The sequence below is a fragment of the Coturnix japonica genome, chromosome 27, assembly GCF_001577835.2.
Source record: "Coturnix japonica isolate 7356 chromosome 27, Coturnix japonica 2.1, whole genome shotgun sequence".
NCBI classification, from domain to species: Eukaryota; Metazoa; Chordata; class Aves; order Galliformes; family Phasianidae; genus Coturnix; species Coturnix japonica.
The window spans coordinates 816,696-840,086 of NC_029542.1; the positions used below are offsets into that span (position 1 = coordinate 816,696).

Here is a 23,391-nt window from a genome sequence, read left to right on the forward strand (position 1 = left end):
CCCCTCCCTCCCGCTCGGACTACCGCTCCCGGCATGCCCCGCGGCGCGGCGCCCAGTCACAGCGCGCTTTGTTGTGGGGGTGCGGCAGCCGCCGAGGCCCCGTTTCAAGATGGCGGACGACAGTGAGACAGCAGCGAGGCGGCCGCCGGCGAAGCCTCACCGGCCGTCAGCGGAGGAGAACGAGCACGAGCACTGCAGCGACTGCGAGAACGAAGCGGAGCGCGGCTCCAAGCGCGGGTGAGCGCGGGGCGGGGGGGGACGGCGGGGAGCATTGAGGTGGGCAGCGGCCGGGAAGTCGGCTCCGCTCCGCCCCTCGCGCGCGCTGATTGGCTGATAGATAATATCGCGTGGTGCGATTGCACGAGACGGCTGTCAATCGGCGTGTGGGCGGGCCGTTTGGCGTCCATTCACTCCTATGTGTGTGAGCGTGTGTTGGGGCTGCGGCCGGGACCGGGCCTGGATGGGGGCGGGGGAGAATGGGGGCTTTAAATGAGCTGTCATTGAGCTGCCACCTTCACATCGGGTGTTGGAGGCTATAACGAGCGTATTGAGGAACTCACACCTTCAATCGGGGTGTTGGGGCATTAACCGAGGCTGTAAATGAATTTGACTAACATCACATCGGTGTAGTTGGGGCTATAACGCGAACTGTGCACTGAGCTTCATCACCATATTCACATCGGGGTGTTGGGGCATTAACCGAGCTGTGCATTGAGCTCACACCTTCACATCGGGGTGTTGGGCTATAACGAGCTGTGCATATGAAGATCACACCATTCAATATCGGGGTGTTGGGGCTATACCGAGCTGTATATTGAGCTCACACCTTCACATCGGGGTGTTGGGGCTGTAACCGAGCTGTATATTGAGCTCACACCTTCACATCGGGGTGTTGGGGCTGTAACCGAAGCTGTGCATTGAGAGCTTCACACTTCACACGGGGTTTGGGGCTGATTAAGACGAGCGTGCACTGAGCTCACAGACGCTTCACCAATCGGGGTGTGTTGGGAAGCTATAACGGAGGCTGTGCACTGAGCTTCACACCTTCACATTGTAGGTGTTGGGGCATTAACCGAGCTGTGCACTGAGCTCACACCTTCACATCGGGGTGTTGGGGCATTAACCGAGCTGTGCACTGAGCTCACACCTTCACATCGGGGTGCTGGGGATTAAACCGAGCTTGGCGATTGACTCACACACACTTCACATCGGCGGTGTTGGGGTGTAACCGAGCTGTTATTGAGCTCACACCCTTCAACACCGGGTGTGGGGTGTAAAGGAGCTGTACATTGAGCTCACACCTTCACATGGGTGTTGGGGCTATAACCGAGCTGTGCATTGAGCTCACACCTTCACATCGGGGTGTTGGGGACTATAAGATGCTTGTGCACTGAGCTCAACTTCCACATCGGGGCTCTGGGCTGTAACGAGCTAGTGCACATAGAGCTCACACCTTCACATCAGGGTGTTGGGAGCTAATAAAACGAGCTGTGCATTTGTAGCTCACACCTTCAACATCGGGGTGTTGGGGCTATAACTCGAGCCTGTGAGCACTGGCTCACACCTTCACATCGGGGTGCAATGGGCTTGATAACGCGAGAAGCTGTGCACTGAGCTCACACCTTCACATCGGGTGTTGGGGCTATAACCGAGCTGTGCACTGAGCTCACACCTTCACATCGGGGTGTTGGGGCTGTAACCGAGCTGTGCATTGAGCTCACACCATTCACACTGTTTGTGCCTCCGTGTGGCACATCGCAGCCACAGCAGCACCCACCTGCATCGCACCAAGGGCTTTTCAATCCCCATCTCAGAGATCTTGCATGTCAGGCAATAAATGCCATGCAGGATGTATTGCAGGAGCTGTTTTTTGCACTACAGATGTGCAGATCTGTTCTATTTGCCTCCTGGGTGTGGCATCGTGTCTCACGTCGTGTCTCCTTTGAATGGGTTGAGCCGTGCTTGGGAAGGATCCTCTTTTCCTCTTCTCTTTCATGATGAGGTTTGCAGGATCCAGAGCCAAGCACAGAGCACACATGGCATTCACTCAGTGCTGCTGTGCCTTCTCATTGTGGTTTCCCAGTACAGCTGTTGAGATGAATGGTGGCTGATGGGTGGGGTAGGAAGCGTTGGGTGCTGCTGAGCAAATCAGAGTCATTAAGATTGGAGGAGTCCTCTAAGATCGTCCAGTCCAACCCATCCCCACCATGCCCACTCATGGAGCATTAAGGCTGGAATAGACCTCTAAGATCATCTTGTCACACCTCAACCCATCCCCACCATGCCCACTCATGGAGCATTAAGGCTGGAAAAGACCTCTAAGATCATCCAGTCCAACCCCAGCCCATCCCCACCATGTCCGCTCATGGAATATTAAGGCTGGAAAAGACCTCTAAGATCATCCAGTCCAATCCCATCCCCACCATGTCCCCTCATGGAATGTTAAGGCTGGAATAGACCTCTAAGATCATCTCGTCCAACCCCAGCCCATCCCCACCATGCCTACTCAAGGAACATTAAGGCTGGAATAGAACTCTAAGATCATCCAGTCCAACCCCAACCCCACCGTGCCCCCTCATGGAATGTTAAGGCTGGAATAGACCTCTAAGATCATCCAGTCACACCTCAACCCATCCTGATGTCCTCTAACCATATCCCCCAGTGCCACATCTGTAAGGTGAGCACCGTTCCCAGCACAGAGCTCACAGGGGCAGTGTTTGGAGCAGTGCTCGGGGCTGTCCCTCTGCCAGTGCCCAGCTTGTGCTCACAGCCATCAGCTCTTGGCTCAGGGCTGTAGAACCCAGCACTATCACAGAGCGATAGCAGCACTTCCTTTCCTTTTAAGGACAGGAAAGAGGAATTGAGATCCCCCGCCCTGGTTCAGTGTCAGCGCTGGGAAGTGCCTCTCTGTGTTGAAGCATAGAGTTTGTTTTCCAACACAGAGTCACACTTTCATGTTTATTCTCATTTCCTTTATGTGAAAGCGGCGTTTTGTTGCTGTTTCTGGTTTGCTGCAGAACACATCGCAGTGATGATGTGTTGCTGCCCTGCGCTGTGACGTCCCTGCCATCTGCCCGCCCCCACAGCCTAATGAGATTACCTGCACCCAATTAGCCACGCACGTTCGTCAGGAGGATTTTCCAGTGTCTAAATGTGGGACAGACACGGCTCCTCATCTGTCACCTCTCTGATTTCTCAGTGTGGAGGAGATGGAATCATGGTTTGATGGGACCTCAATGCAATTCCACCTCCCCCCACCATGGGCTGGTGGTCGGGCTGCTTAGGGCCCATCCAGCCTGGCCTTTGGCACCTGTGAAACCTGCCCAGGTCCCTCTGGATGGAGTCCCTTCTGTGGCTGCCTCAGATCACCTCATCTTGTGCCTTAACATCTCTTTCAAGAGTCGTTAAGGTTGGAGAAGACCTCCAGAATCACCAGGTCACACCACAACCCATCCTTGTTATGTCGGTAACCCACGTCCCCAAGTGCTAAGATAGTTCTGGTAGTGCAGCCTTTCTCCACCCATGTTATCTGTCAGAGCAGCTCTTGGGTTGACGAGATAGGAGAGGAAAAAGGCTGTGAGCACATCTTGGGGAGCCATGGGCTCTGGGCAGAGCTGTCTGTTCTCTGACAGATGGGATGGAGAGCAGCCCTGTGTGCTGCGATTGGGGATGTTTGCAGTTCTGCAGGGCACGAGGGTTAATTTGGGGAGTTAGAGGGGATTGGGCACAGTATTTGTTTTGCTAAATGGACTTTAAAATAGACAACACCTCTAACCATTGCTATTTGCTTTGCTAAGTGGGTTTAAAATTGAAAATCCCTCTAAGAGTGGCTGTGAGTCCCAAGGACTCAGGCGTAGCTCCCATTCACCACATTACATTTCCTCCATGCTTTGCCTGATGGGCTGCATTCATTTCCCAGCTGAAATCTGCTTATGCAGAACACTCAGCTCTGATTTCCTCCTGCTCACGACATCTTCACTCATAAATCAAGGAGGATTTTCTCCCATCTTCTACCTGTTGGTTAAATGATGCCACTTGGGCTGAACTCATTAGCAGGAGTTTGGACTGGAGCAGTGCTGTGTGGGTCCCTGGACTGAGGATGTATCCACACGCAGAGATCTCTTGGCTTTGGGGTTTCTCCTGGTGTGGAAGCTGCTGGAGCCTCTAACCACGGGGGCGGGGAGCACTTGGTCCTGGCCACCAGCTCAGGTGGCTCCAATGCATCCATTGGTACCAATGTCAACCTGCTGGTCCTCTGCTGGAGGACGAGGGAAGGAAGGGGGCTGTGAGGTCAGGGCTTAAAACAGGGAGCTTTTATTTTCCTTTGAGTGTTTCAGAGACCGTGTAAGTGCCCTCAAAATAAAAAACACAACACCAAAACCAAACCAGCCCAAAAGCCGCAATGATGTTTCTTTTGTTCCTTAGTGGCTTGAGTCCAGCGAATGACAGCGGAGCCAAAAAGAAGAAAAAGAAACCAAAACGGAAGAAAGAAAAAGGAGATCAGCCTGACCAGGCTCAGGACCAGCCAATGAAGGTGAGCTTCTCACACCTTTCAGGGCAATCAGAATGATCCCATTGCTGACACTGCCTGCTGTTGTATTCAGGCACTTGGCTGCTTGAAAGCCTTCAGATTTAAGAGTGATTTGCTGGCTCGGTGCATGGGAATTCCCACTGCTGCGGGAGGTGTTGCTGCAGGGTGAATGCAGCCCGGAGCTGGGTATCAAAGCCAGCTCCACTGAAAGGCTCAGACTGGCGCCTCTCTTCCCGAAATCAGAGCAGGGATGGCAGGGAACGGCCGCTCTGTGCCACCGAGCCAGGCTGCCAGCACAACAAACCCATTTTCCTACTCTTGGATGACATTCCTTGGTGTTGATTTTTGCTTAATTAACATAAGAACAGCAGCAGGGGCTGTCTGCCCCTCTTGGCTTTGCCCTGGACTAGCAGCCAGGAGTGCGGGGAGTGCAGGATTTGTCTGTACCCTATTGGTACCCCCAGCCCTCCTAACAAGGAGCTGAAACAGGCCTACAAGCTCAGCATCCTCATTTTGTCCTTTCTCTTTTTACCCTCAGGTCAACTCTCTGCCCGCTGAGAGGATCCAGGAGATTCAGAAAGCCATTGAGCTCTTCTCTGTAGGTCAGGGCCCTGCCAAAACCATGGAGGAGGCCAGCAAGCGCAGCTATCAGTTCTGGGACACGCAACCGGTGCCCAAGCTCGGTACGTGCCCTGTAGCCCCCAGGCTGCCCCAATGAGCCCTCACAGGAGATGGGAGCATACTATGCAGGTTTTTCTGACGTTGCTGTGGCTGTAGATTGTCTGCATGATCTTCATGGGGCAGTTCCCAGCCCCTCTTGCTGCAGACACCGCGTTTGATTCCCTTTTCACGCTGTCAGCACCTGTCCGAGGCTTTGTTTGGTCTCAAAGGGCTGTTTGCTGGAAGTGATACCCAGCTTTGGTCTCTTTTTGTGCTTGTGCTGGGGAATCATTGTGGAATACAGCAGGCAGGGGGTTACCGGGGCAGCAAAGCCTGGTTTGTGTTTGCCCCTTTCACCAGAGGATCCTGACGTGGCAAACATCGCTTCTGTGCCTGTAAACCCCATTAGGTGGGAGGTACAGTGTGAAAGGGGTGGGGAAGGAGAGGCACCAAACAGCCACAGTGCACCAAACTGCTGACTGTGCTCGGGCTGACTGCCCCGCTGTCCATCTCAGTGTTCTATGCATCTCGCTGTCCATCTCGGTGTTACATGCACAAGGCTGTTTAGGGTCTGGTAGCACGCAGCTTTTTGGGGCCAGATTTCAGATCTCTGCTCAAAGCAGAGTGTGCTGCCATGAATGAGCACTTCCAGAAGCAGAGGTGTGATGGGAGCAGTTCTTGCAGTGGGCTTTGTTGGCCGCCTCATTGCCTGGAAACTTTCAGTGCCATTTGAAGGTGACTCCTCATCACTGGGTTGTGCTTCTCTTGACAGCCACACTGCTGTGGCTGCTTTGCCTGAGGTGCAGAGTGCCCAGACAAGGTGCCATGGGGATGGTCAGACAGGATGCCGTGGGGATGGAGGTAACGTTCATAGTTCCCTGCTCTCTTTGGCAGGAGAAGTGGTGAACACCCACGGCCCTGTTGAACCAGACAAGGACAACATCCGCCAGGAGCCGTACACTTTGCCCCAGGGCTTCACCTGGGATGCGCTGGACCTTGGGGACAGAGGCGTGGTGAGTAGGGGCAGCTTAGTGTGTGAGTCCCCATCACGTGCTTCAGTGCTTGGACAGCTGGAAGTGATTTTTGGAGTGCTGAAGACACAGCAGAAGTGTTGTGGGTCCTGGTTCAGGGCTGCTGGCTACAGCAGTTGAACGGTGCTGGTTGAATAACTCACTTGACCTCCTCGATCTCTCCTTTAGCTGAAGGAGCTGTACACGCTGCTGAACGAGAACTATGTGGAAGATGATGACAACATGTTCCGCTTCGACTACTCTCCTGAGTTCCTGCTGTGGTGAGTGGCAGAGCAGCCGCAGAGCAGGAGGTGCGGGATGCTGCGGGCTTAACCCCGGCCATGGCACTGCAGCTGCTTCCCAGTGACCCAGAGCTGCAGGATGAAGGTGACTGCCAAGTAACGCTGCCAGCAGTAGCACTTGGAGACCTGTTACAGCTGAGCTGCTGTTTCCTCGGGGCGTTCATGAATTGAGGAATGCAGATTTCCTCCTGTGTCACCAGTGGCCTTGGCCAGAAGGTGCAGGAATGCCTCCCAGTGTTCCTGCACTGTCACTTTGTGGTTGCCTCTTTCCTCAAGCCTGGGTGTCAACTGGGTGTCAAACTGAGCAGGTTTTGGGGTGTCCCAGGGAGGTTGGAGGCAGCAGGAAGTGCTGTGTAGGACCTTGGGTGTGCTGTGACCACCAATGTGTGTCTCTTCTCCAGGGCACTGCGTCCCCCAGGCTGGCTGCCCCAGTGGCACTGCGGGGTCAGAGTGGTCTCCAGCAAGAAGCTGGTTGGGTTTATCAGTGCGATTCCTGCCACCATCCACATCTACGAGACGTAAGTGCTGCTCAGATGAGTTTCTCATCCTGTCCCTTGGTGGCATTCCAGGGCGATGGCCTTCAGCCATGGAGATGCTTGGCTGCTTGGAGGATGAGGCAGGGGATATTTAGGATGGGCTGCAAGGATGCCATGTATCTAACAGCCCTGAGGGCTGTTTTCACCACTAGTGTGAGGAGCTCTGCCCTACAGAAATCCCCCAGGGCTGGTTGGAGACCATATTTCCTGGGAAAACCTTGTGTGGCAGCTTCAAGGAGAGCTCTCCAAAGCCAGGCCTTGCCCTTTGGCCTCTCATGGGACCTGTCTGTGTCTCAGGGGAGCTGGAATTAAATTGCTCAGGGCGTTGGACCCCGGTCAGCACAGTCAGGTCTCACGCTCTGCATTATTTCCTTCCTCAGAGAGAAGAAGATGGTGGAGATAAACTTCCTGTGTGTCCACAAAAAGCTGCGCTCAAAACGAGTGGCTCCGGTTCTGATCCGCGAGATCACACGGAGGGTTCACCTGGAGGGGATCTTTCAGGCTGTTTACACAGCAGGAGTGGTGCTGCCAAAGCCTGTGGGGACATGCAGGTGAGCTCCAGTTCTCTGAATAGATTTAGGACCGATGAAAAGCTCTGCAGAGCGCCCCTTGCCGTGCTGTGTAGGATGGGGATGGCTGCACTTATTGGTGTGGGGCTCCCTGGGGCAGCACACGTCAACCCCAGCCCAGGTTTCTCCTCCCTGCAGTGTCCTTCAGGGATTATTCGAGCAGCTTTGCTTAAGCTGCTCCTTTATCACAAGGCAGGAGGCTCCACTGCACACGCTCTTGTTTTTCTCTCTGGCAACTCCTGGCCAACCCCTTTGCAGTGTTCTTGCTTGCCCTCTTATGGCAGCTTTGAGAACCTTATGCTCCTTCTGGCTGCCCACGAACAATCTCCCCCAGCAGATGTGTTTGTGCAGGTACTGGCACCGCTCCCTGAATCCTCGGAAACTCATTGAGGTCAAATTCTCCCACCTGAGCAGGAACATGACTATGCAACGCACCATGAAGCTTTACCGATTGCCCGAGGTGGGTGAGCACACACAGACCTCAGCGGAGGCTGAATCCTCTGCATGGAGAACTGGCATTGGCTTATGTAGTAAATGGCTTTATCAAGCCACTAGGTTTTATTGAATCATTGCTTATTTTACCTGCATTTTGAGGGCAAATCCTCACACCCAGAGGACCCTTGCGATCTTTTGTTTCGCGGTGACTCATATCCCGTCCTCCTGTTAGAACAGGAATGCAGATGTGACAGCCTTCATCTGTCCAAACAGCCTCACGGTCACCTTGAGTTGGGTCAGTCCCTCACTCCTCAGTCACAGTGATGAGTTCTGTCACTGCAGTTCTCTTGCTGGGGAACTTCCCCATCTGGATAGAGGAGAAAAACAAAGCATTCAGGTTGCCACCACCCACCCTACCCCTGTTTGTTTCCTTCTGGTGGTGGGAGCTGCTTGTTTCATTTGAAGAAGGCTGTTATTCTTTCTTTTGAGCAGAAAGTCTGACCCACATCTCAGCTCAGAGGTGAAGGTGGTCCTTTGGGGACACAGCTGCCCTCTAAGTGGTGCAAATGACTTGTCTTGCTTTCTGCAGACCCCCAAGACTCCCGGCTTGCGGCCGATGGAGCACAAAGATATCCCTGCAGTGCACAAGCTCCTGACTGAGTACCTGAAACATTTCCACCTGACGCCTGTCATGAGCCGAGAGGAGGTGGAGCACTGGTTCCTACCTCAGGAGAACATCATTGACACCTTTGTGGTGGAGGTGAGTGGGAAGAATGAGGCAGAGCTGTTTTCTTGGGATCATGTTGGTGTGAGCTGCTGCAGGGTGCTGCTTCCCATGCAGGGGCTGCCCCAGCGCTCGGCGAGCTCTTAGAATCATAGAACCATTTGAGTCCAACCCCAACCCACCCCACTGTGCCCACTCCCAACACCATTACGGTTGGAAGAGACCTCTGGGATCACCAGGTCCCAAACCATCCCTGTCATACCCATCAGCCACGTCCCCAAGTGCCGCATCTCCACATTTTTATGGCAGGGAAACTAAAAGGGCATTTGCAGAGGAGGCAGAAATGGAGTGATGCATAATGAAACCCAGTCCAAGGCCATAACTTCAAAGCCATCCATACACCCGTACACGTGCAGCAGTCTGAAACTGAAAACCCCATGTGGAAATTTAGGGAGTTTCGCCCCTCCAGGAGGGAGCTGGGTGGTCCAGAAGCAGAGGAGAGAACAGATCAGTGCCCCCATTCTATAGTTTAAAGGCTCTGGGCAAGCTTTAACGCAGTCCTTACACACTGTGGTGTCACACGTTTGACTTTTAGAGCGCCCCAGGGGAGGTGACAGACTTCCTGAGCTTCTACACGCTGCCCTCCACCATCATGAACCACCCGACCCACAAGAGCCTGAAAGCTGCTTACTCCTTCTACAACGTCCACACCAAAACGCCTCTCATCGACCTCATGAGCGACGCTCTCATCCTCGCCAAGTCGGTGAGCACAGCAGGGCTGGGCAGCCTGGAGCCACATCATCCTCATTATTTGGGGTGCAGAGGGCCAGGAAGTGAAACACACACAGGAGAACTGACCAGCACATAAGCTGATGGCTTTTTGTTTTGCTCGTGCAGAAAGGATTTGACGTCTTCAATGCACTGGATCTCATGGAAAACAAAACTTTCCTGGAGAAGCTGAAGTTTGGGATCGGGGACGGGAACCTGCAGTATTACCTGTACAATTGGAAATGTCCCAGCATGGCACCAGAGAAGGTGAGTAGGGTCCTCCAGCTCAGGGGACGTATGAGACAGGCTCCAGAGGTTGGGATCTGCAGCTGAGAGGAGGTTGTGGGCTGGCAGATACACACCAGTGGGCACAGTAGTCCCTTCTCTGTATCTTGAATGCCACAGTGCAGCACTATGGGCTGTGTCAGCCTGGTGCAGGACACCATGGTGGGACAACACCAACAAGAGCCCCTCTGGAGGAAGCAGGACTGCTCCACCACACAGCGCTGTGGCTCAGCATCCATCCCTCTCACTGGGAGTCCTGTGTGGGTTGGGAGCAGCCCTGGAGAGCCAGGAGCCGTCCTGCTGTGTAGCACAGTGCTCCTGCAGTCTGCCCATGTGGCATCGCGACAGCTCATTAATACTTCAGGCATTCATTAGGATCTCTGCCCTCCCGAAAGCAGGAGAGTCTGCAGGCAGCTCGTTAGAGGTGTGAGCTCTGACAGGTGTGGAATTAGGGATTTCTGCCACCTCCTTCAGCTGTGAATTCTGGGCTGATCTGAGTCACGCAGCACCCACAGGGTACAAATCCACGCACCTCAGTGCAGCTCCATCACTGAGCTCCCAGAGATCTCTGCCGAGCTGCTTGAGCAGCTCCTCACTCAGGGAGCTGATGGCTTTGGGGCTAGAGCCCTCCCAGCAGCGATGGTGAGGGAGTTCCATCCATCCAGGCTGGCTTTGAGGTAGCAGACGGTCACTTGTCCCTTGCAACCCATATCTCTTTGCTCCCCAGGTCGGACTGGTGTTGCAGTAAGTGACCCTGTGAGGATGGCACGGTGTCAGTGAGGAGCCTGGCCCGGCTGAATGTGGCCCCACGTGGAAGTGAGCCAGCCCTGCCAGCCCCGACCGATGTCACCGACTGCATCCCCAGGCACTGGCAGTGCTCTCCTTTGTTTTGAATTAATTGCATCCTCCTAAAGACATGATCAAGGGAATGTAACTGCTGAAACTAGCTCATGATTGGCATATAATGGAATTAACGGGTGAATAATAAAAGTATATATTATATATATATTTTAAATCTTTCCTGTTCCAAACTGGCACGAGTGCATTCAGCTGCTGAAGGCCACCACCTGCTCCTTGGTGCCATCCCGCCCTGCTCGGGAACACCTCGATGTTTGGTTTTAAGGGCTATTTGTGCAAGCAATGCCTTGTCCCTTCTCCTCCCTGGCCTCGGAGTCTCAAACCCTCAGTGCTCACCATGGCGAAGATGCAGGGGACCCAGCCTGGAGCACATCCTCATCTGCCACCCCATGCCATGCTGTGCTCGGATGCTTTTCTCTGTGCGCCATCCAAGTCTGGCCTGCTTGCCCTACAACGTGCCATCAGCCTTCCTGGGGACTCGGCCTCTCCCACCGCCTGAGTGCCTCCTGCACAGGCTCAGAATCAGGATCAGATTCTTCCATGGAACCCTTTTTCCCAAGAAGACATCTGTTTCCACCACCCCATCGCTCTCAATCTCCACGCCAAAGGTTTCCAAAGCTGCACGTGTCCATCTATGCACTCCCAGTGTCCCTGTCTCCCTTCTATGCAAGCAGCTCTACATCCTCTCCTGTGCCCCACAGAGCCAAGAGCCGCCCTGCAGTGGTGATGGGGACATCAGCTACGAGCACACAGCTGGGAGCACGTGGGACTTTCTGGGGCTGCAGAACAGTGGGGTGAATCAGGCTCCAACGAGTCCCCAGCACTGGGGAGAGCATCAGAAAAGGGGGGCAGCCATTTTCCCCTGCATCTCTTCCTTTGTCCCCAATGCCACCCCCCTGCAGGTGACAGCAGGTGACAGGGACACGGCGCAGGCTGTTCAATAAACCTTTATTCGACCCACTGGGCACTGGGTGCAAATCTCTGTCAGCGGTTAGTGAGCATCAAACCATGTGGAGGGTCAGCGCCATGGCTGTGGTGGCAGAGTCCCCTTGGGGACATTGTAGCAGGCACCATCCCTGCAGCCCCAAGGAGTCGGGATGGAGCTGGTGAAGCTGCTGGCACCATCATGTCCCTGCAGATGCTTTGGGAATGTGGTGGCTGGGCCACCCTGTCCTGGTTGTCACCATGTCCCCATCTCCTGGTCTCAGCCAGAGGGGAAAAGTGGAGTGTGAATGCCAACAAATGGGACACAGGCAGGGTCCCACTCCCCACTGGGGACCCTGGGCAGCCCTACTTTCACCCAGGCTGGAGGAGCAGCGTCCCCATCCTGTCCCTGCAGGATGTCCTGAACCCCATGGAGCAGCCAAGGGGACATCATGGCCTTTTGCATGTGACGTGCACAAAGAGCGTGGCAGGGGACAGGGACGCGCCGTCCTTGGAGAGCAGATGGACATGGCGGTACCCTGGGGACAGAGCAGACACTGAGTAGGAGACACAGGGTTGTCCCCTCCCCCAGTATTGGGGCACCCACCTTCCCTCATGCTGCCCAATGGCAGCGTGAACTGCCCCACAAAGTCATTGCAGGAGGTGCTGTCGTGGTCCTCCACCACGAACCGCACCAGCGCCAGCTCAGGGACCTGCAGTTGGAACGTGAGTGTCTCCTCCCAGCGTGGGTTGAAGCCTGTGGGAGTGAGTCAGGATGGTCATTGCCCAGGGAATGGGGTATAATGGGAGCAGGCTGAGATATACTGGGGGGAATGGGGACCATACTGGGGCCAGTTGAAATGGACGAGGTGGAATGGGATGGGATTGGGGTACACTGGAAGAAAAGGTGGGACCAGGATGGGGTATATTAAAAGAAATGGGGACCATAATGACACCAGGCTGAGATGTACTAGGAGGAACGGGGACCATAACAGGACCAGTTTGACCTGCACTGTGAGGAATGGGGACTACAATGGGATCACCGTTGTTGCTCCTGTAGGCCGTTTGCTGCTTGCTGCAGTCCGCTGTCACCCCATAGATCTCCACCCTAACAAAGGGGTCCACGATGGAGCTGAGCTTCTCCCTGTTCAGCTTTGGCAGCTGCTGTGCTGTGATGACCTGGGGACAGAGGGGGAGCAGGGTGGCACCGCGGGGTCCCCGTGGGATGGGACATCGGGAAAGGGTGGCAGGTGGTACATAGCTGGGTATGGGGTTGGTGTCACCCATAAGGGATGCAGGTGGCAGGAGTAGGGGATCCTCACCCTGATGCGCAACATGAGGGGGCGGGGGCTGCAACTGTGGGGGCTGCGCAGGAATTGGGGTTTCAGCACGTAACCACAGCCCCCGTTGCCCAGGAAGCGCCCGGTGTTCAGGTCCATCTCATAGCCTGGAGTCTGGAAGTTGAGGGCCACTGTAGGGATAGAGATGGGGCCATTGGGGTGGATGTTGGGTCTCAGGGGACACGGGGGGCTGGGGGCTCACCCAGCTGGCAGCCAACGTTCCACATCTCCTGGGGGTTGTAGTTGGAGGAGGTCATCTTCAATCCCAAAGGGTAGACACGGCTCAGCTGCTGGGAGGTGTAGCGCACAAACGAGGGGCCTGAGTGGGACAGTTGGTTGGGGTGGGGTGGGATGGGGGCCACATGGGTGCCCCAGACCTCAAAACTTGACCCCAAAACCTGTCCCCAAACTTCAGACCCTGACCTTGAGTCTGGATCCCAATGGACCACAAAATCTGAACCTAATCCCAGCCCCAGACCTGATCCCAGATGCACATGCTGCGCCCAAACACCAGATCCCAAATGTTGACCTTTCTACCAGAGCCCCCATTCCCACCAGTCCTGAGTATCCTGTCCCAATGCCCCAACCCAATCCATGGGCCACCTCAGCAACCCAGAACTACACCCTGTGTCCTGGAGAGGCCAGGGCAGCTCTGTCCTCATCTCTGTCCCCAACCCCATCCCCATCCCACTGCCCTTACCTGCCTCCTTGATGAGTTTCCGGGCCTTCCTCTCGCTGAAGGAGGACATCTCATATGGCCGGGGGTGCTGCAGGGCCTGGGCCAGGCCGGGGAAAGGGGTGGCCTGGCAGTATACCACCATGGCTGACAGCTCTGGGGCCACATGCGATGCATCTTTGGCCTATGGAGCCACCCCAAAGTGATGGAGACCCCAAAGCAATGGACAACCCAAGGTGTTAGAGACCCCAAAGCAACAGACAACTCAAAGCAATGGACAACCCAAAGCAACAGACATCCCAAGATGTTAGTCCAAAGCAATGGACAGCCTAAGATGATAGAGACCCCAAGGAGATGGAGACCCCAAAGCAATGGGCAATCTAAAATGCTCTTGACCCCAAGGTGATGGAGACCCGGAAAACCTGACAACCTGTAGCCTGTCCTCGTCCTCTGTCTCCTCTTCCTCCTCTTCATCCAGGATGGAGATGACACCACAGGGCTCACGCTGCAGCTCCAACAACTTCTTGCCCTTCACCAGGACCTTCCCCTTCAGCTGCTGCAGGATGAAGGGCTGAGCTGAGGGCTGCTTGGTGACATGGGGACACCACAACAGATGGCCTTACCTCCGGGGACGGGAGGACACTGGGGTCCTGTCCTTCCAGGGGCTGTGTCAGCAGCATGTCCCCAAGGATGGCCTTCATGTGCCGTGCCATGGTGGCCTGCTGCTCCACCCCACAGTGGTTCTCCAGCGAGAGGATGACGGGGTATGGCGATCGCTAGGAATGGGGTTGGGCAGCACTGAGCACCAGCACCCAATGCCCAACACAGGGCTGATGGCACCAGCCTTACTTTGAAGGCGTGATCACGGATAGCCTCGATGACATCACGGAAGAGGATTTTGGAGGTGAACGCATGGCCATGGCAGATAAGAGGTTCCCCATCGGGACCCTCCCAGCAGTCCAGCTCCACACAACGGCATCCCATCATCAGTGCCCTGCACCACACGATGAGTCCCCATGTCACTCCATGTCACTCACATCATCCAGTGAGTCCCCGTGTCACCCAGCCCACCACCTCTGGATCAGTACTTGTGTCACCCAGGTCACCCCACCTCCTCATGGCACCCACCTGACATAGGCTTCAGTGCTGCTGGTGCCTCCAATCTGGTTGCGGGTCAGGTAGGTGTTATGGGACGAGGAGATGAAGTAGTGGCACAGTGGCTGGCTCATGTCCTGGTGTACCTGGGTATGCTCCTGGTTGAGGATGTCACCAGCAGCTGACAGGAGGTACATGGTGAAGCCATCCAGTGTCATCAGCTCCTGCTGACGGGCTGGGGGATGTGGCAAAGGTGGCACCTTATGGGTTGTCCCCGTATGGATGTCCCCTGGCAGTGCCGTGCTCACCCCTGGTACTGCAGCACCCAGAAGACATGCAAGTCCCATTCATTGGGTGTCTTCCATCCCTTCTCTGCCTTGACCACCATAAATATGGCATGGTGGCATCCACAAGACTTGGAGGTCCTCTGCCCCCACCCCAAAGTCCCCCACTTGACAGGGCACCAAGGCACAAAAGTACCCTTGGTGTCCCATCTCCCCCTGCATATTCACCTTTGGGTTGGCACAATGGCACACAAGGCACATGGAAATCCCTTGGTGTATTTCCCACATCCTGCTGGTTACAGGGACATGGGGGTGACTACTCCCAACCTGCTGCCCATGGCAGTGCCACACTCACCCTTGGGATGGCACCAGGGCACAAGGAGGTCTCTTCTTTTCCATCCCAACCTTCATGTCCACAACCAAGATGGGGCAAGGTCACCCCCACGGAAGTGTGAGGGGAAAAAAGGGACAAAGGGACACAGGGACACTCTTTCCAGCCCTGGAGAACCTCAAGCCCACCTCATGGCCACTGACACATACCCATGGCACCCATTCTGCCCTTCAGCCACCCACCCTCCAGTGGGGTCATCCCCATCCTTACCCTTCTCGTTGAGCTCATGAGCACAGATGATGGCACAGGCCTGGTGTAGGGTGCCCTCCTCACCCTGATCCTTCAGGAAATCCCTCAGCTCTTCGGCTGACAACACGCAGTCCTCACCCGAATAGCGCCCAAACAGCTCCTCCAGCTCTGGGCGCCGCAGCAGCCGCCGGCAGAAGTCCTCCAGCTCCCGGTCCTCCAACCTCCCATCACCAGAGTGGTCACATTCCTATTGGGACAGCAGCCATTGACCCTGACCCCAAAGGATCCACCTGGGCTGGGATGTGTTTGGGAGTTTCAGCTACCCAGGGGCACCCAGTGAATGTGCAGGTCCCTTTGGGTGTCTTCCATCTCTTCACTGCCTTGACCTCCATGGATGTGGCACAGTGACACCCAACAATTCTTTGTCCCCATCCCAATGTCCCCCATCTTGGGACCTCATGGGTCACCTTGGGGTTGTGTGGGTCATGTTCTTCTGTCATTGTTCCCAGCCCCCAGTCCCATGGGTTATGGAGTTGTGTGGGTCGTGTCCCCTGTATCATCATCCCTAGCCCTCTGTCCTCTGGATTAGGCTGGTTGGTGACAGACAGGGACACTGGGTGACAGAGGGTACCTTGAAGAGCTGGTGAGCGTAGGCATTGTCCATGTGGATGTTGGCCATGCGCAGCATGATCTGCACCTCCTGGAAGCACATTCTGTTGTCCTTGTCCTTATCGGCACGCTGCAGCATGCCATGGATCCAGCTGTGCTGCGCTAAGGAAAGCACCCAAAACTGTCCCCAAGTTGTCCCCAAGATAACCCCAAGATGTCCTTAAACAGTCTTCAAGGTGTCCCCAACATGTTCCCAACTTATCCCCATTCTATCCTTAGGATTTCCCCAAGCTGTCCCCAAAGTGGTGTCCCCAAGGTGTCCCAAGCTGTCCACAGGAAGCCTCCAAGATACAGCCAGACTGTCCCCAAGATGTTCACAAACATTCCCAGCATGTCCCCAGACTGTCCCCAGGCTGTCCCTAACATGCCCCCAAGACGTCCTGAAGATGTCCCTAAGATGTCCCCACAGTGTCTCCAGGCTGTCCATGAGATGTCCCCATGATGTCCTCAGGCTGTGCCCAAACTGTCCCCAAGTTGTCCCCAACATGTCCCCATAACATCCCCATGGGATGTCCCTGGATGTCTCCAAGGTGCCCCCAGGCTGTTCCCAGGACCCCTGCTGACCCCATAGGATACTGCTCCAGCCTCTCCCGCTGGCTCATGCCCTGCAGCCGCCCCCGCAGCGTGCGGAGCCCCCGCACCCAGCTCAGCACCACGTCCTCATCCCGTGCCCCCAGGTCCAGGCTCCTGCGCCCGCCCTCGAAGGTGATGGTGAAGCAGTTCTGCTCAGGGATGGCACGGCCGTACCGGCGCAGCCCCTCCGAATGGTGCCCCCGGCGCACTGACGTGATGTGTGCAACAGAGACTGTGGGGACACAAAGGGGTGGCTCCAATGGGTACCACATAGGGACACCAGAGCCAATAAGCCCATGGACTGAGCCAAGGACATGAATCCCAGGCAAGATGGAGAGGAGATGGGAGGCAATGGTAGGCAATGGGATGCAATGGGATACACTGGGATGCAATGGGATGCAATGGGATACACTGGGATCAAATGGGAAGCGCTGGGAGGCAATGGGATGCAATGGGATACGTTGGGATGCAATGGGATGCAATAGAAGCCAAAGGGAAGCAGTGGGTACACTGGGAAGCACTGGGATGCAATAGGATATGTTGGGATGCAATGGGATGCAATAGAAGTCAAAGGGATGCAATGGGATACACTGGGAAGCACTGAGATGCAATGGGATATGCTGCAAGACACTCAGATGCAATGGGATGCAATGGGGTATGTTGGAATGAAATGGGAAGCAATAGGATGTGTTGTAATGCAATGGGATACTCTGTGAAGCACTGGGATGCAATGGAATATGGTGGGATGCAATGGGAGGCAAAAGGATATGTTGAAAGGCAATGGGGTATGTTGGGAGGGACTTGTGATGCAATGGAATGCAATGGAATGCAATGGGATGTGCTGGGAGGCACTGGGATGCAATGGCAAATGCTGGGAGACGCTGGGAAGCAATGGGATACAATGAGATACATGGGGAGGCACTGGGACACAATGGGAGGCCATGGGAGGCAATGGGATGCAGTGGAACACAATTAGAGGCACTTGGTGGCACTGGGATGCAGTGGGATGCATTGGGATACACTGGGGGGCACTCATGAACTGGGATGCAGCAGAATGCAATGGGATACACTGGGAGGCACTGGGATGCAACAAAATGAAACAGGATGCAATGGAAAGCAATGGGATATGCTGGGTGGCACTGGAATGACACAGAATTCAATGAGAGACACTGGAATCCAATGGGAGGCATAGGGATGCAATGGGATATAGCAGGATGCAATGGGAGAGAAAGAGACACAATGGGATGTAATGGGATAAGTTGGGTGGCACTTGGATGCAATGAGATGCACTGTGAAGCATTGGGATACAATGGGATACTATGGGATACAATGGGATACTATGGGATACAATGGGATACAATGGGATACTATGGGATACTATGGGATACAATGGGATACTATGGGATACAATGGGATACTATGGGATACAATGGGATACACGGGGAGGCACTGGGAGGCAATGGGAGGTGCTGGATGCACCGAGAGGAAGGCATTGAGATACACCAGGATGCAACGAGGTACACTGGGATGCAATAGGATACACAGGGTGCAGGAAGGCGATGGAATAAAACAGAATGCAACAGGATGAACTGGGAGGCACTGGTCCATGGCTGGGGGGGCAAAGCATGTTTTCAGATGGGGACCACAGGGCATCACTAAGTGGGGTCCCAGGTTGGGGTCCAGGTCCCATATGGGGTCTGGGTTGGGCTGAGGGTTAGGATAAGCCCACGTGGCCACACTGGGGGCCATGGCAAACCCACACCAATGCCCCCAGCCCATTGCCAACACTCACAGCTGTGTTTGGAGGGCACACGCCCAAAGCGCCGCTCAGACACCACGGTGATCCCATCCTCCTGCAGTCGGTACAGCCGCTCCTTCGCCCGCCGAGACCTCACCTTGCACAGCAGGGAGCCCTGCAGCATCAGCTGGAGGTCCTTGTCCTCATACAGCCCTGTGGGGGGACAGCAAGGGACAGGGTGATGTGGGATGGGACGGGTGGGATGGGGTGGGTGGGAGGGAATTGAGTGGTGTGGGAAAGGGGATGGGGATGGAATGGGGTGGGATGGGGTGGGATGGGGATGAAATGGGGATGTAATATGGTAGGGTGGGGTGAGGTAGGGTGGGGTGGGATGGGGCTGGGGGTGGGTTGTGGATGGGGATGAGGTAGCATGGGGATGGGACAGACAGGATGGGGTGGAATGGGATGATGTGGATGGGGATGAGAATTGGGGTGGGGATGGGGATGGGATGAGGGACATGATGGAATAGGATGGAACATGCAAGATGTAATGGGATGGAACAGGACAGACATGACAGGATGGGTCTGATGGAATGGGAGAGATACAGTGGGATAGGACAGACAGGACAGGGTGACATGGGATGGAGCAGAAGGGATGGGATGGGGTGGAGTGGGGTTGGACAGACATGATGAGATGGCACAAACAGGATGGGAAGATAACATGGAACAGGACAGAAATCATGAGATGGGATGGGACAGCATGCACAGTATAGGACGATGAAATGGGATGGATGTCGGCACAGGTAGAACACAATGGGACAAGTGCAGGTAAGATGAGATAGGAGGGGGGAAAGGAGAGATGAGATGAACATGCCAGGATGGGATAGGGTGGAATAGGGCAAGACATATGGGATGAGACGAGATGGGATGGGATGGGATGGGATGGGATGGGACAAGCCACTGCCATCAGCTCCTCTTACACTGTGCAGCCAGAGGGATGGGACACAGCCAAGCAGAGGACACAGAGCTGTGCTCACACTGCAGAGCTCTCAGCCAGGGCTGTGCAGTGCCAGCAAAGCTGCTGCAATCAGTGTGTGAGCACCAGGAGCTGGGCTGCCACCCACACCCCCCCCGGCCCCAACCCTATCCCTGGGTTGGCAGTGGCTGCACACCCAGCCTGACGGGACATTTCCGTCCATTCTCCATGAAATTATTTCCTCCTTTTTATTTACTTTTTGGAACCACTCCTTAAGAACAGCCCCAGCAGCTCCTGGGGTGGGAAATGGCTGTTCCTGACCATGGGCAATGCAGACCATGAGGACCCCCAACTGTGGGGAACTCCCAAACACTTGAACCCCCAACCATGGCCACAAGGATCCCCCTGACCATAGGGACCCTCAATCATGGGGAACTCCAACCATGGGGATCCCTGATCATGGAGACCCCCAACTATGGGAAGCCATGACTGTGGAGACCCCTGACCGTGGGGACCCCATTGACCAGAGGGAACTCCAACCACATGGAAACTCCAACTATGGGGACTTCTGACCATTGGGACCCCTGACCATGGGGATGTCCAACCATGGGGAAACTCCAGGCATGGGGACCTCCAACCATTAGACCCAAAATAATTGGGACCCCCTGACCATGGGGAAACTCCATCCATGGGAATCCCCAACCATTGGACCCCCAACCATGGGGACCACAGACCATGGGGACCCCCAGTACCATGGGAAATTGTGACTATGGGGACCCCCAACCATGAGGACCCTTACCATGGTGACCCCCAACCACTGGGTCACAACCATGGAGACCCCCAACCATGGGGAATTCCCCCAACTGGGTGGGCTCCCAACTATGAGGACCCTGACAGTGGGTGACCACCCTGACCATGGAGACCCCCAAACCACAGGGGACTCCAACCTCAGAGACCACCAAACCATGGTGACTTCCCTGACCACAACAACCCCCAGCCATGGGGACTCCCAGCCATGGGGAACCCCTCCAACCGTTGGACCCCCCAACCAACTATGGGGACTCCGACCATGGGGTACACTCCAGACTATGGGGTACACTCCAGACTATGGGGTACACTCCAGACCGAGGGGACCCCCAAATGTGGGGAACACCATGAATGGAGACCTCCAACCAATGGCTGCCCAACCATAGGGACTCCCCTGACCACCATGACCCCCAGCTATGGGGACCCCCAACCACAGGGAACTCCAACCAAGGAGACCCTTGACCATGGGAACCTCTGATCACCCAACCATCGGACCCCCCCCAACTACAGGGATGCCGATCACGGGCGTCACCGCTGACCATGGAGCCCCCCAACCAAGGGGCCTCCCCCCACCCTATGTGACCTGCAATGGAGACCCCCGATCCCGGCACTCACCCAACTTCTTTAAGACCCCCCCGCTCTGCTCGGGGCGGCGCCGCGCCCTCCGCCCGCAGATCATGGTGCTGAGCTGCCGGGGCCGTGCGGGGCAGCGCGGGGGAGGAGCGGGGCGGTCCCGGGAGGAGCCGGCAGGGGGGTTGGGTTTGGGTTTGGGTTTGGGTTTGCAGTGGGGATCTTGGATCGGGGGGGCTGGGGGGGCGGTTGCACGTTGCACGCACATACGTGTGTGTGTGCAGCCATTTGCACGCGTGTGCACGCACATCCATGTGTGTACGTGTGCCGCACCCCCCCCCATCCCGCACCAACAAACAGCGCTGTCCGAGCGAACCCCCCTCGGCCCCCCCGGTCTTGTCCATGGGATGACGCGCAGGGAAGGAATGCAGCGGGGGGGGCGATGCTGCGCTGCCACGGCGCCGTGTCCCCGTGCTGTCCCCATCCCCTGCCCGGCCCTTTATCCTGCCCTGTGTCCTGTCCCTTTACACTGTCCCCATGTCCCACCCCATCACACCGCCCCACTCCCTCTCCCCATGCCTTGTTCCTATACTCCATGTACCGCCCCTATACCATCCTGTCCACATACCGTCCTTATACCGTCCCCATGTCCTGTCCCCATATCGTCCCTATACTGTCCCCATACCGTCCCTATACTGTCCCCATACTGTCCCCATGTCCCACCCCATCACACCGCCCCACTCCCTCTCCCCATGCCTTGTTCCTATACTCCATGTCCTGTCCCCATACCATACTGTCCCCATACCGTCCCTATACTGTCCCCATGTCCTCCCCCATCACACTGTCCCCATCCCCTGCCCCTATACTCTGTCCCTGTACCCCGACCCCATACCTCGCCCCTTTATTCTGACCCCATGTCCTACCCCGTCACAGTCCCCACACCCCGCCCCTATTCTCTGTCCCCATGTCCTGTCTCCATACTGTCCCAATACTGTCCCTATACCGTCCCTATACCGTCCCTATACAGTCCCCATACTGTCCCTATACCGTCCTCATACCACCCCTATACTATCTCTACACCATCCCCATACCATCCCCATACTGTCCCCATACTGTCCCCATACTATCCCTATACTATCCCTATAATTTTCCTATACCGTCCCTATACCGCCCCTATACTACCCCTATACTATCCCTATATTGTCCCCATACTATCCCCATACTGTCCCTATACTGTCCCCATATTGTCCCCATATTATCCCCATATTGTCCCCATATTATCCCCATATTGTCCCCATATTATCCCCATACCGTCCCTATACCATCCCCATACCGTCCCTATACCATCCCCATACTATCCCCTATTCTATCCCCATACCGTCCCTATACTGTCCCTATACTGTCCCCATACTGTCCCCATATTGCCCCATACTGTCCCTATACCGTCCCTATACCATCCCCATACTATCCCCATACCGTCCCTATACCATCCCCATACCGTCCCTATACTATCCCCATACTATCCCCATATTGCCCCATACTGTTCCTATACCGTCCCCCTCCCTCCCTCACTCCGCCCCATGTCGCCCCGCACTGTCCCCCCCCGCCCCGTGCAGTTCCACCCGCAGCCGGCAGGGGGCGCCACAGCTCACGCTCCCCGTTCTCCCATTGGCTGCAGCGCGCCCCGCCTCCAGCAGGGGGCTCCCGCGCTACGCCGCTATTGGCCCGGAGGAGGCGGGACAGCGCGTCCCGTTTCGCAAGCGACGCTCTGATTGGGTGCGACACGTCGGCTCCGATGGAAGCCTCGCTCCGATTGGCCGCGCGACGTCCCCTCACGGAGAGGCGAGCGGCGGTGGCGGCGGAGCGGGGCCATGGCGGATCCGGGCTGCGGGGCGCAGTTCCAGGCGGCGGTGCGAGTCATCCAGGGGCTGCCCCGGAGCGGTCAGTGCGGGGCGGGATTGGAGCCGGGATTGGAGCCGGGATTGGAGCCGGGATTGGAGCCGGGCGTGCCCGGTCCGTGCTGACGGCGTTACGGTGCGGCAGGTTCGTACCGGCCTTCGTACGAGGAGATGCTGCGCTTCTACAGCTACTACAAGCAGGCGACGGCGGGGCGCTGCCAGGAGCCCCGGCCCGGCTTCTGGGACCCCATCGGGCGCTACAAGTGGTAACGGAGCTCACGGCCCCGCGGGGGATGCGGGTCAGCACGGCCCGACTGAGCCCGACTGAGCACGGCCGCCCCGCAGGGACGCGTGGCACAGCCTGGGCAGGATGAGCAGGGAGGAGGCCATGGCGGCGTATGTGGCCGAGATGAAGAAGGTGGCCCAGAAGGTAACGGGGGCTGCGGGCGGCGCCCACACCGGGCACACACACACAGACACACATACAGACACACACACACACACACACACACACAGACATACACACACAGACACACATACACACACACACAGACACACACACATACACACACACACACACACA

At 56.1% G+C, this 23,391-nt stretch overlaps 3 protein-coding genes across 7 annotated transcripts in view; 2 read left to right on the forward strand and 1 right to left on the reverse strand.

Moving 5' to 3' along the window:
* Positions 1 to 56: 56 nt before the first annotated feature.
* NMT1 (N-myristoyltransferase 1) lies at positions 57 to 10,826 on the forward strand. The gene is made up of 12 exons (XM_015885450.2): positions 57 to 237; positions 4,426 to 4,534; positions 5,070 to 5,214; positions 6,086 to 6,204; positions 6,391 to 6,482; positions 6,905 to 7,021; positions 7,420 to 7,590; positions 7,960 to 8,068; positions 8,633 to 8,803; positions 9,363 to 9,530; positions 9,665 to 9,802; positions 10,548 to 10,826. The coding sequence occupies exons 1-12, from the start codon at positions 110 to 112 to the stop codon at positions 10,566 to 10,568; spliced, it is 1,488 nt and encodes a 495-aa protein (XP_015740936.1). The 5' UTR covers positions 57 to 109; the 3' UTR covers positions 10,569 to 10,826.
* A 783-nt stretch (positions 10,827 to 11,609) lies between these two features.
* PLCD3 (phospholipase C delta 3) lies at positions 11,610 to 21,088 on the reverse strand. Of its 5 annotated transcripts, none has more exons than XM_015885445.1 (15): positions 20,956 to 21,088; positions 18,612 to 18,770; positions 16,823 to 17,051; positions 16,209 to 16,338; positions 15,599 to 15,824; positions 14,747 to 14,948; positions 14,468 to 14,612; positions 14,242 to 14,394; positions 14,049 to 14,171; positions 13,643 to 13,802; positions 13,145 to 13,261; positions 12,925 to 13,073; positions 12,610 to 12,781; positions 12,210 to 12,359; positions 11,610 to 12,159 (listed from the first exon to the last, which is right to left on the reverse strand). In XM_015885445.1, exons 1-15 carry the CDS (start codon positions 21,017 to 21,019, stop codon positions 12,053 to 12,055), a joined length of 2,286 nt encoding a protein of 761 aa, XP_015740931.1. In that variant the 5' UTR covers positions 21,020 to 21,088; the 3' UTR covers positions 11,610 to 12,052. The 5 variants fall into 5 exon arrangements, with proteins under 5 accessions (XP_015740931.1, XP_015740933.1, XP_015740932.1 ...); XM_015885447.1 differs by having other exon boundaries at positions 12,646 to 12,781; positions 14,049 to 14,174; XM_015885446.1 differs by having other exon boundaries at positions 11,610 to 12,141; positions 14,049 to 14,174.
* A 1,628-nt stretch (positions 21,089 to 22,716) lies between these two features.
* ACBD4 (acyl-CoA binding domain containing 4) overlaps positions 22,717 to 23,391 on the forward strand; it is a 5,973-nt gene continuing 5,298 nt past the window's right edge. The window contains exons 1-3 of the mRNA XM_032449348.1: positions 22,717 to 22,851; positions 22,954 to 23,074; positions 23,154 to 23,340. Of these exons, the coding sequence (XP_032305239.1) occupies positions 22,782 to 22,851; positions 22,954 to 23,074; positions 23,154 to 23,340 (378 nt within the window). The 5' untranslated portion in view covers positions 22,717 to 22,781. The remainder of the gene's footprint in view (positions 22,852 to 22,953; positions 23,075 to 23,153; positions 23,341 to 23,391) is intronic.

Bases quoted from the DNA above. Each gene is read 5' to 3' on its own strand.
- NMT1 (XM_015885450.2), top strand. From the start codon at position 110: ATGGCGGACGACAGTGAGACAGCAGCGAGGCGGCCGCCGGCGAAGCCT. The intron at 6,483-6,904 runs GTGAGTGGCAGA...TCTCTTCTCCAG, and splicing joins TCTCCTGAGTTCCTGCTGTG to GGCACTGCGTCCCCCAGGCT. The intron at 9,531-9,664 runs GTGAGCACAGCA...TTGCTCGTGCAG, and splicing joins CTCTCATCCTCGCCAAGTCG to AAAGGATTTGACGTCTTCAA.
- PLCD3 (XM_015885444.1), bottom strand. From the start codon at position 21,019: ATGATCTGCGGGCGGAGGGCGCGGCGCCGCCCCGAGCAGAGCGGGGGG. The intron at 14,949-15,598 runs GTAAGGATGGGG...CACATCCCCCAG, and splicing joins TCATGAGCTCAACGAGAAGG to CCCGTCAGCAGGAGCTGATG. The intron at 14,175-14,241 runs GTAAGGCCATCT...TTCATCCTGCAG, and splicing joins GTGTCCTCCCGTCCCCGGAG to CAGCTGAAGGGGAAGGTCCT.